The sequence below is a fragment of the Lutjanus erythropterus genome, chromosome 3 (genome assembly GCF_056507025.1).
Source record: "Lutjanus erythropterus isolate fLutEry1 chromosome 3, fLutEry1.hap2, whole genome shotgun sequence".
NCBI classification, from domain to species: domain Eukaryota; kingdom Metazoa; phylum Chordata; class Actinopteri; order Lutjaniformes; family Lutjanidae; genus Lutjanus; species Lutjanus erythropterus.
The window spans coordinates 17,658,507-17,679,811 of record NC_139319.1 but is presented as its reverse complement, the minus strand read 5'-3'; the positions used below and the strand labels follow the sequence as shown (position 1 = coordinate 17,679,811).

The window sequence follows — 21,305 nt, the reverse complement described above, 5'->3', positions numbered from 1 at the left end:
GTATGAAGTACTTATAGATTGTCAGTGTATTATAGGCAGTCAAACCCCGCCCCCTGAGCTGAGCGCAAGGCTTACAAAAGAAAAAAAAGATCAGTTGAAGTGTATGCCATAGTTAGGGCTGAGCAATTAATCGAAAATGAATTGAAATCACAACAAGGAGGTGCAATATTTGTTTAAAATCACCATTTGTGCCAAACATCATTTAAAATTAAATACTGATGCAGAAAAGTCCTGGCCAACACATAATATTCTTCTTCTTCTCTCTACCCCCTTTACTTTCATATCTTCAGCTGTCCTCTTTTAAAATGAAGGCAGTTTTTGTTTGTGTTATTGGGCGTCTTCTGTTTTCAGTTCAAGTGTAGGTTCAGATTCACAGAAGTCACTCAATGATACAAACAAACCATTCGATCGTGGCAGCGGTAGACCAGCAACTCTCATGTTCTGCAAAGTAAAATGACTGTTTTCGCAAAAGAAGTTTTATTGAGTGAGAGAAACCAACATTTTATTTAACAGCTATTTCCTGTCAGAAAGGGCTGTCTGATGCCAAGATAAAGCCACGAAATTAATAGTAATGTAGTGTGCACTTAAACAGACATTTATTTATTTATTATTGTTATTTTTTTAGATGGGCTTTTCTAACTGGCTAAAATAGTGTTGGTTGGTTTGAAGAGAGCAATTTTTGGCTCACATATCTGTGTTTCCCTTCATAAAAGGCTGTCTAGTGGCAAAGTAAAGTGGTGAAATTATTCTAAACATAGCATACGCTCCAACTGATATTAATATTTTTTTAGATTGTCCTTTTTCTAACTGGCTTAGATACATTTAGCTGCTAACCCTGTCCACAGCAAAACATTGCTTAACTTCCGCACTGGTATTTCTGCTGCTTCTCCAAACTGTGTGTGTGCGCCCACCACCCTCTAGTATGGTAATACACTTATAAGCACTTCATAAAACCTCACTTCTGATGATCAAAACTGTGTTTGATTTGAGTATCGGTGCCTATATTTCTTGTACAAGTCTTAAACTTCCAATGCAATGACACACTGTGAGCTTTACAAGATTTACTGTAAAGAAAATACTCATTATTGTTCTCTGAGCAATCAAGTAGTCATGCACAGCTTTGTGTCTCAACATTAATACAGGTGGCTCCATTTAGGCCGCAGGGCTCCACTTTCCCCTCTTACGTGGATTTACTGGGGTTTTTAATGTCTTTATTATGATGACCTGTCAAATTATGCATGACTTACAGTTTTGACACTCCGGTCAGGGTGAGCCGGCAGTACACCCAGCTCCTTTCAGATCCACCCAGGCAGAAACTTGAGTTAAGAAGACTGGCTGCATCAGACTTGGCACAGGTTTTTGCTCTCAAAGGTGGTCTGGAGCCACCTGGCAAAGAGTGATAACAGTGTATGGGAGGGTTTCTATTCAAATGCAGCAGGTTGAAATGCATTTCAATGACTTCACTTTGGAAATGTTCTTCTCTTTGCAACAGATCAAGAATCGGTGGGTTGTTATGTTGACCTGAAAACTCTTAACTTTCTAAAAAAAAAAAAAAAAAATCTGCACGACTTCAAAAGCTTCCGAACATTTTCTGAATATTCATGACATATAATGATTGCATATTTTACAAGTACAGTTTTTAGGAGCAGTTAAAGTTGCAGCAGTTGGGAGTACCACGGCTATTTAGATGAATAGTATATTGTTATTGATCAGGAATGCTGCACTGTCAGGCAGCGAAGTGGGTCTCAACCTCCATTTCACCCTTCAGCCGCCTCCAACTATTCCTTGACTGTGGGAATGAACTGAAGTTCTCACAATGAGGCTTTTAGTAGTCAGCTGTGCTCCAGTGGTTTCCAGTTTCACACTCAGCCTAGCGTGTCTCCTCTTAACGGCCATCACTGTCCGCGACACATGCAGCTACGACGGATCCTTCCCACTCCACCCACTTGTCGTACTGCAGAGATTGGCCTCTTCTCCCTCTATGTCTGCGTCCGTCTCTCTTTCTTCTGTCTTCCACACAGTCACACATGGGGACGTCACTCCTCTGATCATGTCTGTGTTTGTGTCTTTACCCTCCCCACCTGCCGCCGCTGCTTCTGTTTTGATGTTTTTTCCCTCGTGTCTGTCCGTCCACCAACCTGACATCTCGCTCTAGTGGAGATGACATGCCAGATGAGTCACTTAATCAATATCTCCTTGTTTTTTGTCTTTTCTCTTTCATTCTTTTCATTATCTTTTTATAGAGTTCCCTCCAAACCCATGCTGCGTGCACTCTTCATCAGCTCCCCCACCTGCTGCGCTGGTACAGCCGTGTTCAGGAGGTACCTGGGGTTCTTCGGGCAGCAGAGGCCTGCGAGATGGCTCTTTCTAACCCCCAAGTTCCTGTGTCCACCGTCCCGGCGCCATCATCAGAGGAAATACCAACTAGTCTACTGGAGCAAGAAGAAGGCCAGGAGACGACCACACAGCCTCCCTTCATTGGTGGCCCCAGACCCACAATGACTAAACTGAAAGTAAATTATTACATTTCTCTACTTATTTCTCCTCATGCTTTACCTCTCTGTGTGCTCCAAGCTACAGATGTCTCTAGTGACTGGTTTCTCTGTCGGTTAGACAGAAAGTTTAATTCAGACTCGTCTAAAAGTAAGAAAACTCTCAGAAAACGGTTACAGTCAGAGAGTTTTTCATCTAAACACATTATGCATGTTATAAAATAGTTGGTGAAAATGTGAAAAAACTGAGAACTGTGTAGTTCTGAATTGTCGAGTTAGACCGTTAAACTGTTGGTACGATTTGTCTCTGGTTAGAGACAGAGCACAACGTGTCCTGCGTCCTGGGGGGTAATTTGTACCACAACATGCAACCAAGTGCTGAAACGCTAGGAAAGTGACTGTAGCTAGCTAAAAACATTAGCTTTCAGCATGTCAAAGGACTATTTTAACACCATATACCAGGAGGAAAAGTTATACTGACAAACTCAATATTGTAAATACTGTAAATCTCACCGTTCCATCTCCTTACTTTGCTTCCCACTCAATGGCTAGAAGAGAAATACTTATATTTACAACAATTTGAATGAATTACCAGGTAAGATCATCATCTAACTTAACATAGATCAAAAGCAGGCCCTTCATAGGTTATTTGGCCTCAATCTCTACAGTTTGTTTGGACAATAAATAAGGTGAGGTGTGTCAGGGTCCCACAGATTCTTCCACTTTTGTTTCCACTTTTGTCATCTTACAGACTTTTTTTTTCTTTTGGTTGAGCAGTTTTTTAAACCTTGTTGTTAGTGCATCCCAGCACTCAGCAGCCCACCCTTCCCCAACAGTCCATCACAACGGTAACTTTAGTGACTCATTCCAAATCTTAGTAGTTACGGTTCACTTCACTTCCAACAACCGACACTGAAGGAAGTAACAACGTAGTTTTGCAGACTGAGAAGAATTATTTGATTCTAGAACAAGCTGATAGGTCACTGTCCCCTGGTTCAGGTGGCTCAAACGTCTGTAGAAGACAGCGGAGTGGACACAGCCCCGGCATTTCAGAGGAGAGATCATTTATTGCAGATTTTTAGACCTAACCCTGAATTTAAATGATTTTTTTTTTTTTTACAATCATTCAAACCTGCTTTCCTCGCTGGTTAATGTTCACATGCCTCTGTTGTATATTAATAAAATATTAATAAATAGTTAAAGTGGCTGGTATTTCTGATGCCGCTTAACAAGCATGGTAACATTTAATACTTGTGTCGACTAATCACCCACATCCCTACTCCAAGTGTTAGCTTTAACACACACATACAGACTGTAGGTTTAAGGAGCTGTGTGCCAGTGTCCCTTCACAGCACAGATAGGGAGTTTGTCAGTCTCCAACTGGTTGTTAACTATTATCCCTGTAATTTCATGCACCCATTTTCTGCTGATTGTGCCTCCAAGAGTGTAGCTTTAAGTTAATGTTTTGGCTTCTGGGAGACTTTCTCAATCGTTGAATTTTTCCTCTTTCTGCCAGTGCTTAAACATGAAGTGCTTTCAGTCACAGAATTAACATTTTAAGTGGGCTGTTTAAAGTTTTTAGGAGGCTGGTCTGTGCACACGATTTTCTTTTCACAGAGGTGGTTTGTATGACTATGTTTGGCAGTTTGGGCAAACTAAGAGGCCTTAAAATGAGAAATATGTAATATATACACAATACTAAATCATAAAATGACCATGATATGTCATCAGAGATTAAGGAAAAGTTGAAATACTGGCTTCTCTGACAACAAAGCTACAGCCAGTATGTTCTCTTATGTAAAGGAGCAAGATGTAACAATTGCATGTCCAGAAAGCAAGTTGGAACCATAAAAAGTATATTTAATAGGTTGAAATCCTGCTTAACATAGGACCTATGGTTGAAATGAGTTGCCCCCCCCCCCCCCCTCCTCTTTAGACTTGAAGCTCAGGCAAGTTGCTTGCAAAGTTGCAGGGACACTGAGCCTACATAGCACAAGATGAGCGCAACATTTTACTTTGACAATAGCAAGTAACAATAAGTTCTACACTGTTAGTTGATCAGCTGTTTATAATTGTCGATTATCTGTCACTGCCTGCCAGGCTCCATTAACATATTGCTCAATTTAACCGTTACAAACATCTACTCCTTCTAAAACATTAATTATTTCTTACAATTCATAAACAGACACTTACTCATTCTGCAAAAATTCAGCAGTAATTAAAACTCTAATTAACGTGAAACGGGCAAACAGTAACGTAAGTTATGGGCCAGAATAGACATGTCAAAGGAGGACACTGTGACTGTTGTGTTGGCGTTAGAGGAGGTTAACATGTTTTCTTGTTCTCTGATGACATATAATGATCTCTTTTTTTATGATTTATTACAGTAAATTTATTACAGATTTCTCCTTGAATATAACATATATGACTCCAACTTGCTGTGTGGACTGCAGCGCTCTTTATGAACACTAGGGTCTTACATATTGTTCCTTTAAGTGAACTTTCTGAAAAGAATAACGTCTATAAGCTTAATATTGTCCTGCCGTCAGTGCATTATAAAAATGCCCAATTCAGTATTCTCAGGGGATCTCGTTGCCTCTTGCAATAGTGCAGACAATGCACATTCAGCTTATCCTCACTTCAGGTGCAATAAAAGCAATGAATCCAGTCCAAAACAAAACCAAGTTTTATAGCCAGACTAAGTAGTTTATAGTAATGGCTGAAAATGTTAGTGTAAAGAGACAAGGCTGCACACAATACTCGCATAATGCGTCCATGCTCTAAAAACCCAGTTCCCTCAGGATGCATTGTCAAGACACACACATAGTCGCGCACATTTATAGCTTTCTTAGCTCTATAGCACACCAAGTATTGCCCCTGCAAAAACTTTCCAGCAGGAGATAAGCAGGCCCAGCTGTTTTAAAAGGAGACCGTCTCCTCTCCTCGGCCCTGACTAACCTCTTAGTACTGAGCCTTCAGACTGTTTTCTTGGCCTTGTTGCACTGCTCTCTCAGCAGAGATATTCTGTGATTTCCTGCTGGCTAAGTGTCTATAACAATGTGATTTTAAGCGACGGGAACAGAGGAAGTGGTAAAAGTGAGTCTGGATGAGGCCGACTGAGCTGGGTGGTCAGGGTGGGATGTGCTTTAAATGTGAAATGTTGCCGGATGAAATTCAGTTAGGCACAGATGTGCTCAAATGACAGTTTTCATGGCAGGTTGAAATCAGACATTAAAACTGAGAGGAATGTGAGCGCACACAAAGAGACACACACACAATGGCCACCATTCTCTCTTTGCCTGGAGGGATTACAAGGATGGCTGCGTGTCGCCACCATCATGTCTGCACTGCAGCTGTTGTGTTGTTTTGGCCAAGGTGCCTGTGTGTATATATGTGTGCGTGTGTGTGCATATGTCCTCATATATGACTGTGTGTCCCAGGGCAAGCACATAGAGACAGAGAGCTCTGCCATCTGACACGATGACACGCGATCCTTCACTGCTGCTAACCAGCGGCACCAGGCTCATCTCGCTACACAACCAACAATATAAATGGCTCATAAACTCTCCCTCTTTCTCACTTCAGTTAACACACATCGATGCATGCCAGTCAAACTGCCTGTGCAATGAGCTGTGGAGGCACAACCCGTGATCCAAATGTAAACAAAAGGGTAGTCCCACCGCTAAAATTACAGATCCAGAACTAAAACCTGCCTGTTATCGCTCACGAACTGATTGACAGGCCTTTATATGCAGTTGCTAATATTGGATAAGTTCAGCGTATGAAGGCTGTAAAATGTGTGGGTGATCCAGAAGGGGTGAATCAGTGAGTTAACAGGAGCAGCTGAATCAAATTAAGGGAAATCTTGGATTTTCTGTTGGATGAATAGGGCTCACAAGAAAGCTGGTGTTCCAGAAACCGGGATTACTGAGAGTCTGTGTGTGTCCCTGTGGAAACTTATGAGTTGAAACTAACCATCTATACGGCCGGTTACTAACTAGGCTGAATCACTGACATAATTTATAAGATAGACCATTGATGGACACCAAGACTTTCTTTCACTGTACAAGTTTGAAGCCAAAGTAGCCCGTCAGCCAACTGTCAGTGTCAGTACTGCCATCTTGCGCTGGTGACGTCATTTGGAGCTGTAGTCTGCGCAGTGGTGATCAGCATTGAAGCCGTGCTTTCGAGTTCCCGTCCGCACGGCCGTCTGGCTCAAGTGCAAGCAGAACTCAGCTGTCAATCATGCCATGAGACTCCTTTTTATAGCATCAAATAACTAATTAAAAAATAAACTTTTAAAGATAGATCAGCATTATATGAACTACTAATAATGAAATATGCATCTCATTCTTTCCAACTTAATTTGTCTCCTTCCCCCACTGCTGTTCTCCTGGAGTTCCAGTTCCCCCGGTTCCCCCCACCCCGAATGACGAAAATCTGCCCATCCTCTACATTTTTCAGAAACAGTATCACTGCTGTTTATGGTTGTCGTTTTTAATTACATACTTATTCCACATATTTGTCAGCTGTGTCTAAACAGAGAGGGAGAGTGATGAGCAGAGAGGACGCAGGCAGGAGGGAAGCCCCTCCTCGCAGACCATCATACAAGCCAACGGGCTGCTTTTTATCCAAGTTTTAAATTCACGAGGTTATTTTAATGATCAGCTCTGCACGTGATTAGAAAACAGCAGAGGAGCAGAATTGCTTATTGAGTGGCACAAAGAAATGAACTTGTGGCGTGCTTCTGCCTCCTGTCTGTCCCTGGCCCTAAGGCTTTGGTCATTACTTGCCATTTATGAGTTTTCTTTTCCAGCTTGAATGTTATTGTCTTGCAGCAGGGGCTCTTTGGACAACCGAGTTTCCTTTTACCTTAATACAACCTCTGAATACAGCCGATGCACTGTGAGAATGTGATACCAGCAACACAAATATTAATTTTTCATGTTTTGTAGTACAGTGCGGCCACTTGTCCCTTTGTTCAGGGGTTTATTTGACATCTTGTTTTGCCAGAATGAGACTTAGGCATCCATTATAGAAGACATCCGTTATATATGTTTAATGTCCTCTCTATTGACTGGCCAGCAGCAGTTATTTGACATTGCTGTGTTAGCAGATTACCTTTAGTCCCAATCTTGTTTTCAGGTTTTAACTCTCAACCGTGGGGCTCAGCTGGTGTTACCATCACAAGTCAGAGTGAAACATGCCACTTTCTCCAAAAGTCTGCCCTGGTATTCCTCATTTAATCACCTATGGCCAAAACTCAAAGTATATTTAAGATTTTGATTGATTTCATACACTTTGACTGCCTGTGTCTTTTTTTAGGACTGTTTACTTTGTACTGTGTATAGAGATTAGATGTAAATAAATGCAAAGCGCTGGTCAACTATTGCTTTGAAATGTGCTAATATATTTTAATGTGTTACCTACAGTAAATAGAATCAGACTTTGATTATAATCATTAGCTGTGGGTTAGTGGAATATCTTGAAACAGATTCATTTGTTTAGATTAATTCTGTCTTTTTACAGAAAGTCCAGTCACTGAATTTCCTTAAATCCCCTCACATAAGGACAAAAAAAAGAAGATTGAAGTGGTGTCAGCAAAAATGAAATGTTGTCAGTAAAATAGTGTTTACTACAGGGTTGTTGGATTGCATTACATTACATCATACAAGAGAGTTAATATTGTTGTGGTCTGTGTGCTTTGCTGTGATTTGACCTGGGCAGTATGCTCTGATAGGAGGTATACTGACAATTTTGCAATATCATTCGACCACTACCATACTTATTCTGCAGTGCAGATGTTTGTTTTAAAAAAAAAAATAAAATTATATTATAAATATTGCATTGCCACAATAAACTGCCATTGTGATAACCAAATAAAAATACTCAACATTTTTAAAAAGTCCAAACTTTTTCACTGCAAGTAAGTAAAACATTGCATTAGACTTATTTCAACCAACAGAGACCACTGTAGAACCAAGAAACTACTAAAACTTGGAAGCTAAAGAAAATGTGATTGATATGACACTGGCACCATAAACACCTCTTTTACGCTTAAACTGTAAGATGATTTCTTATTAATTATAGTCATGTAAAAGGAAACATACAATTGTTAGTAAAGATTTTCCCTCAGATTTTTTAAAATCAATTTACTTTCAACAATCCAAAACTCTTTAGAGATTCTCTGCTTTTATAAAATGTGCTGAAGCACATAATTAGTGTCCTTAGTCAAGTTGTACCAAGTGTCTTTTTTTTTTCTTTTTTTTTCACATTCAACAGCTCATCAGATTAAATCAGTCTTTTTTGTTAAATCAAGTTCATTCAGTGAACATCTCTTATCAATTTCATCAATATCAATGTAATTTATGGCACTGCAATCTAACAGTATAATGCTGATAATATTAGTGTAGCCCAGGGGTCACTAACCTGCAGATTTTTGTCCTCTCTAGTGGCTCTCTGTCGCTGTGATATAAAATTATACGGAAATGAGTAACAGTTATTTTTGGCACATTTTAATTTTCCTTTATTGTTGTTGTGAGCCTCAACTGATCGTTGCATCCCACAGCTTTAATAATGTGTAGCCAAACAAAAAAATCATATTTTGTCAGCTAAAATGTGCATCAAAGCCAGACAGAAGCGGAGACAGAATGAATAAACACGCAACAAAAAAGAATAAGCTGTCCAGCATTTGAATGTTGATAGAGAACTCAGCTTCTAACTGTTCGTTACAGGGATGGTTCTGATGTCTAATCATCTAAGTGAAAGAGTAAAAAAGAAAGTGCTTTACCTTGTGCACTCCAATTTTCTCAGTTTTTTCCCAGTATTTATTTAAAGTGTGCAGGAGTGTGTACTACGCTGGTGACACAGTTGTTCTCTCATGAGGCTGTAATAAGTGCACTAGGAGTGTTTTCTTTCTGCAGGTATAGCCTCAGATCAGTAAGAGCAAGGTAACAAAGGACTTGCTCAAGAACAGTTCTTTTTAAATCGCTTCATTACAACCATTTGGACCACAGAACCTCAAGGCTGTAGAGGGGTTTCTATGGTAACGTGTGTGTTTGTGTGTGTGTGTGTATGTACACTCCTCCTCCCCTAGGAAAATGGCATTGAGGCAGTCTTCGCTCCTCATCCTTGCCCTGCCTGGACCCTCCCGTGGGACAGCTTACCCGAAGCCATCAACCCCACTGAAGGTAGAGTCAAATCCCTGCCTCCTCTTCCTCTTTTTCTTCTTTGCCTTCTCCATTTTTTTTTTCCTTTTACCCTTCTGACCCTGCACTCTTTTCTGTTCTCTTTAGTTTTTTTTTTTTTGTTTTCAGGTTTATCTGTATGCCTCTACATCACTCCCTACTCCCTCTGTCTTTCAGCTTCTCACTTGGTCAAAGTAAACACAAACTGTATATGGAGCCAGAGCTGGGAATGTGCATAAATGTTTGTGTAAAACCGTCCTGTACCACCGTGGCCTGGTGATTCTCAGTGGCACCTTTCCACCGCCCCCTTCAGAAAACATAAGCCACTGACACATCGGCGAGCTTTCCATTGAGCCTCAGCTGGATGTGTTTCCCCATGAGGGCGCCTTAATGAATTTTAAAGTGCTTATCTAGACGTGTTATCCCCCTTAAGTTGTGAGTTGAAAGTGTAAAATAGGTCTGTGACAGGAACAGAAACACACAAAAATGTGCACACACACAACTAATGTGCGGCGTGGAACTTGTGCATGTGCCTTAGTGGATGCTGATTGCATGAGAGCAGTATCTAATAGGCAGTGGAAGGCTTGTTGATTGCTGCCCCAGGTGGCACTGCTGAAGCAGAGACAAGAAATCTCTTGTTTCTTTGTCTCCCTTTCTCATGCCCGCATTGTTTTTCGTCTTATTAGTGAGACGTCTGTGTTGGTGCTTAATGGTGTGTGTGCGCATGTTGGAGCGGCAGCAGCAATGCATCAGTGTTATTGTTGTGTTCACATGGAGGGGGTTGATAAAGACACACATATGCATAATATGAATATTTAAATATTTCCTTTTCTCTTCATCATTATATTACGCATTCATTTTATGCTTCCCTTCATTTTCACTTATGTGGCTCATTCCTCCACTTATCAGGGAACACAGGGCAATGAAACTCAAAAGGTATTTCATTATTCTGATATATATATATATATATATATATATATATATATATATATATATATCCTAAGTTTAGCTTCCTCTGTTTGTGCGTAGGTTACACTTCATTACCCTCTGTAGTATCCTGTTAATGAACTACAGTATGACCCTGAGTCCAAGCAAGACCAGAAATGAATCGTAAATAAGCTCAAACTTTATTTCTGTGGAACCTTTTAGGTCTATGGTTACAAAGTGCTTCACAAAGCAATTACGCAAAGAAAGTCAAAACAAAATAAAAAATGAATATATATGAGAGCTGTGGTTACTATGGTTTTGTTTCTGTGCTCACTGAAATTACCATTTTGCAGTCTTTGTTTTGCTTATTTTACTTTGGGGATTGCCACATAATGTGTTGCTGATTGTTTCAATAATTGATTAAACCATTAATGACTACCAATTAGGAAAAAACCCCATAGATTTTTTTTGTGTGTTCAAGCTGAAAAGACTAAATTTGCTGTGGAAACTGTCGACACGTGAGGCTACACAGGACATGATCAAAATGTTCCATATTTGTCATTGCTTATTTGGTAGGCAGATAACACAAAAAATCACAAAATCTAAGGACATGTTTGAAATATATAATATCCATTGTTACCAACCATTTGATATAACTCCTTGTAGTTTTTGAGATACAGACATTTCTGTATCATACTATATTTAGTTGTTGGTCACACATGGGGTTACTCATGTTTCACAGAAACACTAGTTGGAAATTCAGGTTCCTATTATCCCATGTAACTGAAAATGTTAAAACAAACTTACACTGTAGCCTTATACTTTAGCCAGTTTGAAAAGTTTAAATGAATTTGTGCTTGGCTCAGACAGTACATAAAGTGTTAGGGAATTATGAAATTCCACTGTGAATGTTAATGGGATAATCGCCTGTTCAGTAAACAAAAATGAATATGCAAATGTCTTGATAATTGGTTACTTATTTATTTTAATTTTTCAAGCAAATATAGACCACTCATTGATTCCAGCTTCTCAAGTGTGAGAGTTTGATGCTTTTCGTTATATATATATGATAAGTAAACCAAGTTTTGGACTGTTGGTTGACTAAAAATAGATCTAAATAGATCTATTTTTAGTCAATTTTTAGATCTAAATAGATCTATTTTTAGGTCTATTTAGATCTATAAATAGATCTCCTTGGAAGATTCTTCATTATTTTATGACATTTTATCAACAAAGTGACTAATCTATAAAATATTTACAGATAAATCAAAATAATCAGAAGTTATAGGCCTAATGATTATCATTGTGCTTTTCTGAAAAATTAATTTAAGATAGAGATTAAGGGATTAAGTTCTGGTTCCCCTTTTCTGCTGCTCATATGAAACAACATTAAAACAACATTAAAATTATGTGCAGTAGATTATTGAACAAATAAAGATAAAACTGATAAAACTATTTTGCATGAAGCAGTGCTAAAAATGAATTTAGTGGTCACACCATGTGAGTGAAGAAGCTGCTCTGTAGTCTGCTGGTATGGCAGCAGATACTTGTGTATCTCTTGGCAGATGGCAGCAGGATGACCGAGCTGTGACGGGGGCAGGCGTAACAAACGGCATTTTTTGTGTCATTTATTTTCTGGTGGTGTGAATGTTCCTCGTAGTCACGGTGTCACCGTGATCCAAAACTTTTACCGGTTTATTATTTAAATTGGGGATGCATACAGTGCAAGTCAGTCTTTAGAAGCTCTTTTGTTGCCTCATCTCTACATTTAGGATCGTGGATTTTCTGCATTGTCCTAAAATTGGAGGACGTGTATAAAAAAGGGCAATGAGTCTCAACACATTGTGTACACAATGAGGATGAGAACACTTTAAACACAATGGTAACTGTAGTAGTAATATATTTCAACTGAAAGCCAGCCCTTTAACCTGATAGTCACTGTTTAATTTCGAGTGTCGGCTCAATGAAAAACATCATGCACTGTACTATTTGTAATTTTAACAGCCATTTATAGCCTGTTAATGTATTTCTACAGTACAACTTGATCATATTTTTCTACCCGCTGACATCTAAACAGAAGTGCTCTTGATGATGTGGGTAGTGTATCTATTCCGAGAGCAAGAATCATGGAGAGAGACTAAATTTTAGCTGTCCCACTTTTGTCGGCACTCTGCATGATAAACGGCGCTGTTGATATCTCCTCCTGCAGTATGAGAATGGTAGGTAGGTAGCCCCTGCGTTCTGGTGCTGTGTAATTAAAGAGGAGCAGAGACGAAAGGCAGACAATTTGTCCTGAACCCCCGCGCGTGGGCTTTCCCATCTATCTGATCCTACGGTATACACAAATGGCTGCACACACTCCTACACGCTCAGTACAACTGGGAAAATTGAAGCATTTTCCCCTTACGTATGCATAAATATTCCCATACCTGCAAAACTAATAGAACACATGCAAGTCTTTGAAAGCTGTCTTATTTGTATGTATTAGCTTATAAATTTCATGTAGGTGCATGCACAGTTCAGCCGGCTAGTATTTGGATAGTTTAGTTTCTGCTCTGTACTCTAGAGTGTTTGATTTAAAGGTCCAATGTGTACATTTTATGGGTATTTATTGGCTGAATTTGGCAGGAATTCAATATAATATGAATGAGTCTGTTCTCATTAGTTTATAGTCACGTAAAAATAGGAATCATAATATATATTATAATATTTATTTCCTTGAGGCAGGTTTAAACCAAAGATTTGTGATGAGAGACAGTTGGGAATAGTGTGAACTAGCCCGTGTCGGCTTGACTCAAGCTGGTTGATGGCGTCGCCTGCTTGTTAAATTGCCAGCAGCAGGTTTTAGGAACATATCCCCAGAGCTGACCTGTTATCTGCAATTACCTCTAAGTCAGGTTCGAACACCAGGAGTGTTTTGTGGACTAAAAAACTAAATCTGTCCTTCAATCACCAAATAGGTGAGTAAATAATATTTAACCTTTGGTTGAACTATCCCTTTAATGTCTACCTATACATCTATCTGCTTTTGCCACCGTAGGTTCTTCTGCAGGGGAGAGTAAGATTAGATGCCTTCAAATGGCAAACTTACCATGAGTCTAAATTCTACACACTCGTACTTTAAACAGTGACTCAGAATATAAAGTGCTGACTTTAGCTTTCGTTTCAGCTTTAGTTTTGATTGACATTCAATGATCCATCGATGATGACTTTAGGCCCTTTTTGTCCATTATCCTCGAAAAAAGACTACAATTTGCACACCCAATGTGGATGTAAACTCCTCCAAATGCCTTCAAGCTGTAAGTCAGCATCCACTGTGCTGGTTTGGAGCCAAAACTATAAAGAATGCATCCCTATCTTGATACTTAATGACTTCACTGTACATTTCTTTCAGACTTTTAGTGCATTTCTGCTTCTACAAAACAGATATAGGATAGTCACAGATTTGTGCGCATCTGAAAACAGTGCTATATTTTATATATTGCACCAGTCTATTGTCCCAACTAATTAACATACAATGTAAACAAGTCCCACACACTGACACTCAGGTATGAACAATGTGTAGAGGAACAAAGGGACCTCTGTGAATGGAAGCTGTTGAGGTTTTTGCCCTCCTCGTGTAGAGGTCTGCTGCGCTAAATGTGGCGAGGGCTGTCTGCAGACGGGTAAACAGCAATGTGAATACAGGGGCCATTGTATAGAGCAGCCAGTGTCTTGTCTGCAGCGCCTCACTTAATAGAGGGAGGAGGGGAGGTAGTGAATAAAGCGGGTTAGAATGATGGAGTGTGTGACAGTGGGAGATTGAGATAGGGGTGAGACAGCATGAAGAGAGACAAGGGTTATCAGGAGAAAACAAGACAGGGGATTGGGGGGGGGGTGAATGAGACAGTCAGGCATAAAAAATGGGTGGGCTGCTGTGGAAGCTGCATAGTTGTCATGCTTCAGACATGCTGCTATTAGATCCTCCAGGGTTGTTTTGGTACACGGAGATGAGATGAGTTCCCATGTCTTTGTCTTAGGTTACAAGAGTATGACAGAAGTTGAACTGCTGGAGTGAAAACTAGCTCCATTTGTCTCTCTCTGCCTGCTTTGACTGCAACAGAAATGTGATTGAGACTTCACAAACGCCACACTTGAAAGGTGTGCAGCAGAGGGTACGACGTAGAAGAAAAGGCTGAACGAAATGCCGTGCTTGTTGTTATTTGTAGATATTATGACGCCTCTCCCGCCTGTCTTGGAGGCTCTCCTGGCCAGCCTTTGGGTCTTCAGCTGATGAGGTTCACCTGGGCCCTGGGCTACAAAAAGATAACCTTACTTTTAAAGGTGCAGTCAGTGATTCTGGAGAAAGATAGTCGATTGTTGAGTCTCATTCCCAGGTCATTCCCAGGTCGTCAAATACCAGCGCTCAAAATGTGAGATTTAGACGTGCTGGTAGATTTTGTTACCTTTTGATAGAGCCAGGCTAACAGCTTGCTGTAGCTTCATATTTACTGCACAGACGTTGTAGTATTAAAAATAAAAAACATTTCACATCCAGTATCATTTTTTAGCAATGTATCAATATTTTCGACGAAAATTATGTCAGGAAATATTAAGAAGTAACATGATAAAGCAGCTCATGGAGAAAACTTCAGTGGACAAAATAAATAAAAAATAAATCAAATAAACTGTTCTGGCATCAGTATTAGTTTAAGGGTATTGTTTAAACCATACCCAGCCCTACGTAGTATTTATCTTCTTATCTAACCCCTGGAAAAAAAAAGCAAATAAGCATACTTCACTGAATGCTAAAATTCTCCATATTCAAACAAATTTTCTACTTCCATCTGAAAGGTCTTTCAAAGAAGAGCATTCAGAGATAACCCGTCAGTCTATGTCCCTCTGTTTTTATGTTGCTGTATATTTAATGGTCAAAAACATTTTTCCTTCCACTCTTAGTTGGATTTTTTCTTAAACCCAGGAAAGAGTTGCCTAGTTACACATTCAGGTGATACAAAACATACGTTTATCATGTTTCCAGTCCCCTGGTGAATGTAGGTCTAATATTTACTTTCCTTTTAACTTTGTTTTTGGTCTCCACCGACTCCTGAGGGAATATGGCTTTGTAGCTGTTAAGCGCTTCACTGTGTTCACCACTCAGTAGTTAATTGGGTCTGCCTGCCGTTTGGGGCTGAGGAGGTAGTGTGCAGTGGGTTTTTAAAGCTTTTTTTTTATTATTGAGAACAGATGCAGCTGGTAATGGCAACAAGTGAACCAAAACAGGAAAAGTTGCGGGCCATAAAACCGAAACAGTGAGCTGAAAGATGCTAAAACGCCCAGTAGCACTGTGGGGAACTGCAGAGTTGTGTGACAGTTCTCTATGGGTTCATCATTGCAAGCCACCTCTTTCATACAGTGCAAGAAGTCATGCAGTCCATAGTTAATATAGAAATATTGATTTTTAACTGCTTTAGGAACTTTATCATCTTCTTTGCTCAACTAGAACTTAACTGCACACGTCCAATACCCTTGACAAACCATAACAAAGTCCTAAACCACACAGCTCTGACTATTTTATTGTCACTTTCGGGACTGTTTTGTACATGTGAGAAACTTATATCATGGCCACGTAGTGTTAGGCGGTTCCACCGTTTTCCGAGGCACAATTAAAACGTGGTCTTCAGTTCAGGGTTGCAGTACATGTTTGAAAGGGACTTATGTTGCTTCAGCTGAGCTGGAGCGTCCTGCTCTTTCACAGACATCCTCCTGCGTCATCATCTTCTGTGCAATTTAAATCCCAACAGATATATTAGCCACAGCAGTAGTCTTGGCCTACGCTTTTCACTTCTTTGCTTTATTTCTGCACTGAGCATAAGTCTAATGAGTAGTTAAACATCTGTCATGTTTAGCCTCCAGATACTCCTCAGATGCTTACCGTACTGGTTTGGGAATAATACAACTTGCCTGTAAGATGCATCAAAGATGGAATATCAGTCCAATAACAACTTTCAAATATGTTATTATGTAGGTGGATATGCACTGTTTCCTCTTGTCTCTGTCCCTTCTGTGTTTATAAATCTTTTACCAGGACTTGGATTAAATTTAGATATGTTAAATGTGCTCTAATACAGTTATGTCAGTTTCATCCAGTGTTTTATCAGTTCGGCTGTCTGGAAGAGGTTTGATTTCTCCTCGGGCAGATCATTTCGCCGTTATTGAACTTTGATGAAGATAATTAGCCGGGTTTGATTCAAGTCTAGATTTATGAATTTCCCGTCACATTTTCTTAATTTTCTTTGACTAGAGATTGACTGTGAGCCCTAAGGACACAATACAGTTTCTCTCAGCTGCACTTAACTTTAGTGATTATAGTTGTTAGCTTTAAATAAAGGGACATGGCAAAGATTTCATCTTTCCACTTACTGAGAATTATTTCTTTAAGAGGATCATGACATGCCATCCTTCATATTTCATTACTGTCTTATGTTACAGTTCAGTGTTTTATCTGATTATAATCAGTGTAAGCTATTCAGAGAAGTGATTATCTTTTCAAATTATATTCATAGGAGTTTAAGGGTGTTTCAAATAGAGATCACATCTAAAGAGAGAATCATTAGACCACTGATCTACCTGTTATATTAAATGCATTTTTGTGGATTCAGGCAGGAGTTCTACCCTTTATCATATGACAGTCTGTAGGCTATAATCCTCATGTTGAAAACCACTGGCCTAGTCAGATTTAAAGCCGCTCTAATCAATAGTTTTGTATTAACAGTGGATCAAGTAATAATGTGGTCTGCAGTTCCCCTCAGCTTCGTGGAGCTTTTTAAATGGTGCACACACAGTAGTTGAGCCTTTAGCAGCTTAAGAGCCAGATATTTCCCTCAGGAGTTGGTGGAGACCAAAAGGATCTGGTGGCCAAAAACAGGACTTTAAAATTCCAGTGATGTTCTGTGTCTGCTGGATGTGTAAACGGGCAGCCGTTTGCTTTGCTAACATGTTCACAGTGAAACATAATGTCAGTGAAAGAAAATCAATTAATCCAGGTTCAAAACAAAAAAACAAACCAGTAAATAAGTACATGCCTTTTGTCAAACTTGGCACCTGAATTTAATGTTGCGTTAGTTTGTATTAAACTCAAATATTTTCTGCTTCAGTGATCAATGGATATTGGACTCACACCCAGCATCATGTGTGACTCACGTGCTGCATGCAGATCTTTGCCTGCATATATAGTCGCTCTTCTTCTGGTTTGAATGGTGTTCACAACAGAAACGAACCGGTCCAGAGTCCGAGACCACGCCTTTTAGAAGGACCAGTGAGAGGCTGGTTGTTCCACATCAGAGTTTAAGCAAAAAAAAGTGTGATTGCAGCACAAGGAGGAGAAGGAGACAAAGCATGTGACAGAAATGTCAACATGGTATAAAAACTTTGTTTGATCATGCAGCCTGAAGTGTCTGAACTACACTGAAGACTGGAGATTGTGTTACAGTGAGAAACAGACTGATAGATTCGTGTTATATTTGCTCTTCTCCTCTGTCTCGTCTCCCTCTTCATCTCCCTGCTGTTCTCATGTACTATGCGGCGTTCAATTTTTCACTGAAAAGTTGGACAATTTGGTGTTCAAGTTTGCTGTCGTGAACAAAATTCTTACATTTTTGTGAATTGTTTTTAATAACTATAGATATGAGATATTCTTGGACTCAAAATTAAAACATGAATATCATGCACCGCTTAGTATAACATCATTATAAAGACTCCAGCATCACTGGTAGCAGGAGGATCTATTTAAAATTAGATTAAAAAACTAAAAACAAAACAAACTGAAAAAAAAAAGTTTTTTGAAATGGTGAGCTTATTTAAAAATTTAAAATGCGAACTATAAACGTGAACTAGTTCATTTTGATCTGTGTGAACTGACCTTTGAGCTGGCTCTTTTTAAGTTTGAACATGCACAACACTTTTAATCAATTCAAATACATCCATCTTTGTATTCTTACTGGAAGCATCCCTACTGCAATAGAAAATAGTCTATGTCTCCACATCTAAAAAAAATCAAACAAAGAAGTCATTATACATCCAATTTGAGGAAAACTTAGAAATTCAGTCGACTGAAATATCACCTCATCACATTTCACCTCACAACTGGATCACGAATACATTCCCCACTCTTACCTGTGGTGTTTGTGAACTACAACTTATTCATCCAACTGAATTGGAGTCTGGCTGTTTTTTTCTGTCCAGCTGTCAGGCTGAATGGAGCTCTGCTGAGAGACACACAGCAGGCTTAGTCACAGATCTGTTTAACTGTTGCCCTGCATATTACCACATTATCTTTAGCTGAAAGATTATGTTGACTGATTCTCTCTCCCCCTTCTCCCTCGGTGTTCTTCTGCAAATGCATTAGTGTCTTGTGTCAGTGTTTGTGTTTGCTGCGAGTTCAAAACAAGTGACAAGGGCAAAGTCGAGGCCTAAAGGGCAAGATCATTAAAAAAAAAAAGTCTGTCTGCCTGTCAGATACCTGTCAAAAGGTGCTTTCCATCCTTAGGCTTCTGTCAGACAAATGTCAAGGTTAATCTAGATGGAAGATTAGTGGGTTGATTTTCGCTCAGATATTTCCTGTGTACAAACAAATAAATTCCGCTTGTACCAATCCTCGTTGACTCAAGTCTGAAGTCTCTGTCCAGTTTCCAATGCTATACTTTCTGATCTTGTAACCTTTCAAAAATGTAACCTTCCCACTCCAAATGCTTTTAATGAATGCAATATTCCACCTCAAAGTATCTTGTAGAATGTTTGATCTAAGAACCTCAGAGTTGCAAAGGAAGATTAGTAGGAATTGCAACAGCTCTTTAAGAGCATCTGTGCCAGACAAACCTTGAAACCCTTTCACACGTCCCTGAGATAGGACAGCAGATTTCTGCATTTCTGTAGAAGACCAAGAGTCGTCAGTCATACCAGTAACTCTTTGATGCTGTCCTTAGACACACTGGTTCTCACAATGGCGATGACGAGTTAACAAGACTGGCATGTTAAGGGTTGCTGATTAGCTCTCTATATACAACCAAGAGATGAAGCTGATGGTAATGCCATTAGTTTTACAGGTCTTTGGCTACAGACCAAGTATCCATCCATCCATTATCAGAGGTGGCAAAAGCACACTCAGTCTTTACTCAAGTAGATGTACAAATGCTGTAAAAAAGAGCGGTAAAAGTAGAAGTACTGATTCAGCTTCTTTACTAAAGTAAAAGTAAAAGTACAGGCTCTGAAATGTACTCAAAATATAAAAGTAAAAGTTAGTCCTCTGAAAGAGATTTTAATGGCTGTTCAAAGCTAACCCTGCCTTTTCTCCATGGTTGAGTCGCCTTTTCTTGTCTGTTTCGTCCCGTTACGTCTGTTGTGTGTGATATACACCGATGGATACACCAAGCAATCGTCTTTTCTATGTGTTATTGTCCCATCCATTTGGGTTGAAATCGATCCTGGTGTTGGGAAGGCGGTGCACAATTATAACAGCTATATAAGAGCTTCTGTGCCAGACAAACCTTGAGACCCTTTCACATATGTCCCTGAGACACGACAGCAGATGTCTGCATTTCTGCAAAAGTCTAAGATTCTGCAGTGGCTCTTTGATGCTGTCCTGATGGTGCTCACAATGATTGCTGATTAGCACCATATAAAAAATACAGCTGATGCTGATGGCAGTCCCATTAGTTTTGCAGGTATTTGGCTGTGAGCCATCCATCCATTTATCCATCCATTCATCTACCCGTCCAACCATACATCTATCCATCAAAGTAGAAGTACGGATTCAACTTCTTTACTCAAGTAAAAATGAAAAAGTGCAGGCTCTGAACTGTCCTCAAAGTATAAAAGTAAGTGAAAGACATTTCGATTGGCTGTGCAAAGCCAAGTTTACCTTTTCTCTGTGGTCGAGTAGCCTTCTCTGGTATATTTCGTCTTAAGTCTGTTGTGTGGGATATCTACTGATGGGAACATCAGTGGGTCTGATGCCACACCAATCCGTTTGACCTTTTGATGACACTAGATGAAAAGTCAGGGCATCACCAAGGTTAATTAAACTCGCTTGATGCAAAGTCAGAGGAACACCGAGATTACTGGACTTAATCTTTTGGAAACAAGAAATGTTAGTGCATGAGTTGCGAATAAATTGTTGTCTGGACCAACTGTCTGACATTCCTTGATCCACAGCAGTAGCTAAAAGTTGCATGTGTAAAAGTGTATTCAGATTTTCCATTTGCCTTCAAGGAGAGGCGTGTGTTTATGAGTACGTAGAGCTGCCAGTGCATGCGTAATTAAAGGTAAATTGCCTGTGATTAAAACTAGATTTTGGAGAGTTCTCTCCGAGAGCATATGTCAATACAAACACGTAGATGTGATTTGAGAATGTTGTTATTGAACATTAGTGTGGATATCTGTGTGAACCATGTGCTGGCATTTGGTTAACACCTCATTCCCTTGGGCTCAGTGCTGCACACAGCAGGCTGTGACTCCCAAATCACTCCTCTCATTCTCAATTAATTGAACTCATTAGAGCCTTTAAATTGGAGATTTAAAGATACGCAGTAAACATGGGACCGAGCACACAAGCCAACCAGCTTTGTTACTCCCAATTAGAGGGATAATTGGCACTTTATTTCTACAATTCAAGTTCAAACACATCTAGACTCCCTGGAGGGGTACCACAGAGTTTCACTAT

General features: G+C 39.6%; 1 protein-coding gene across 1 annotated transcript in view; it reads left to right on the top strand.

The window, feature by feature from the left end:
* gstcd (glutathione S-transferase, C-terminal domain containing) overlaps positions 1 to 21,305 on the top strand; it is an 80,336-nt gene that overhangs the window by 6,351 nt on the left and 52,680 nt on the right. The window contains exons 3-4 of the mRNA XM_084715241.1: positions 2,244 to 2,513; positions 9,589 to 9,682. Of these exons, the coding sequence (XP_084571367.1) occupies positions 2,244 to 2,513; positions 9,589 to 9,682 (364 nt within the window). The remainder of the gene's footprint in view (positions 1 to 2,243; positions 2,514 to 9,588; positions 9,683 to 21,305) is intronic.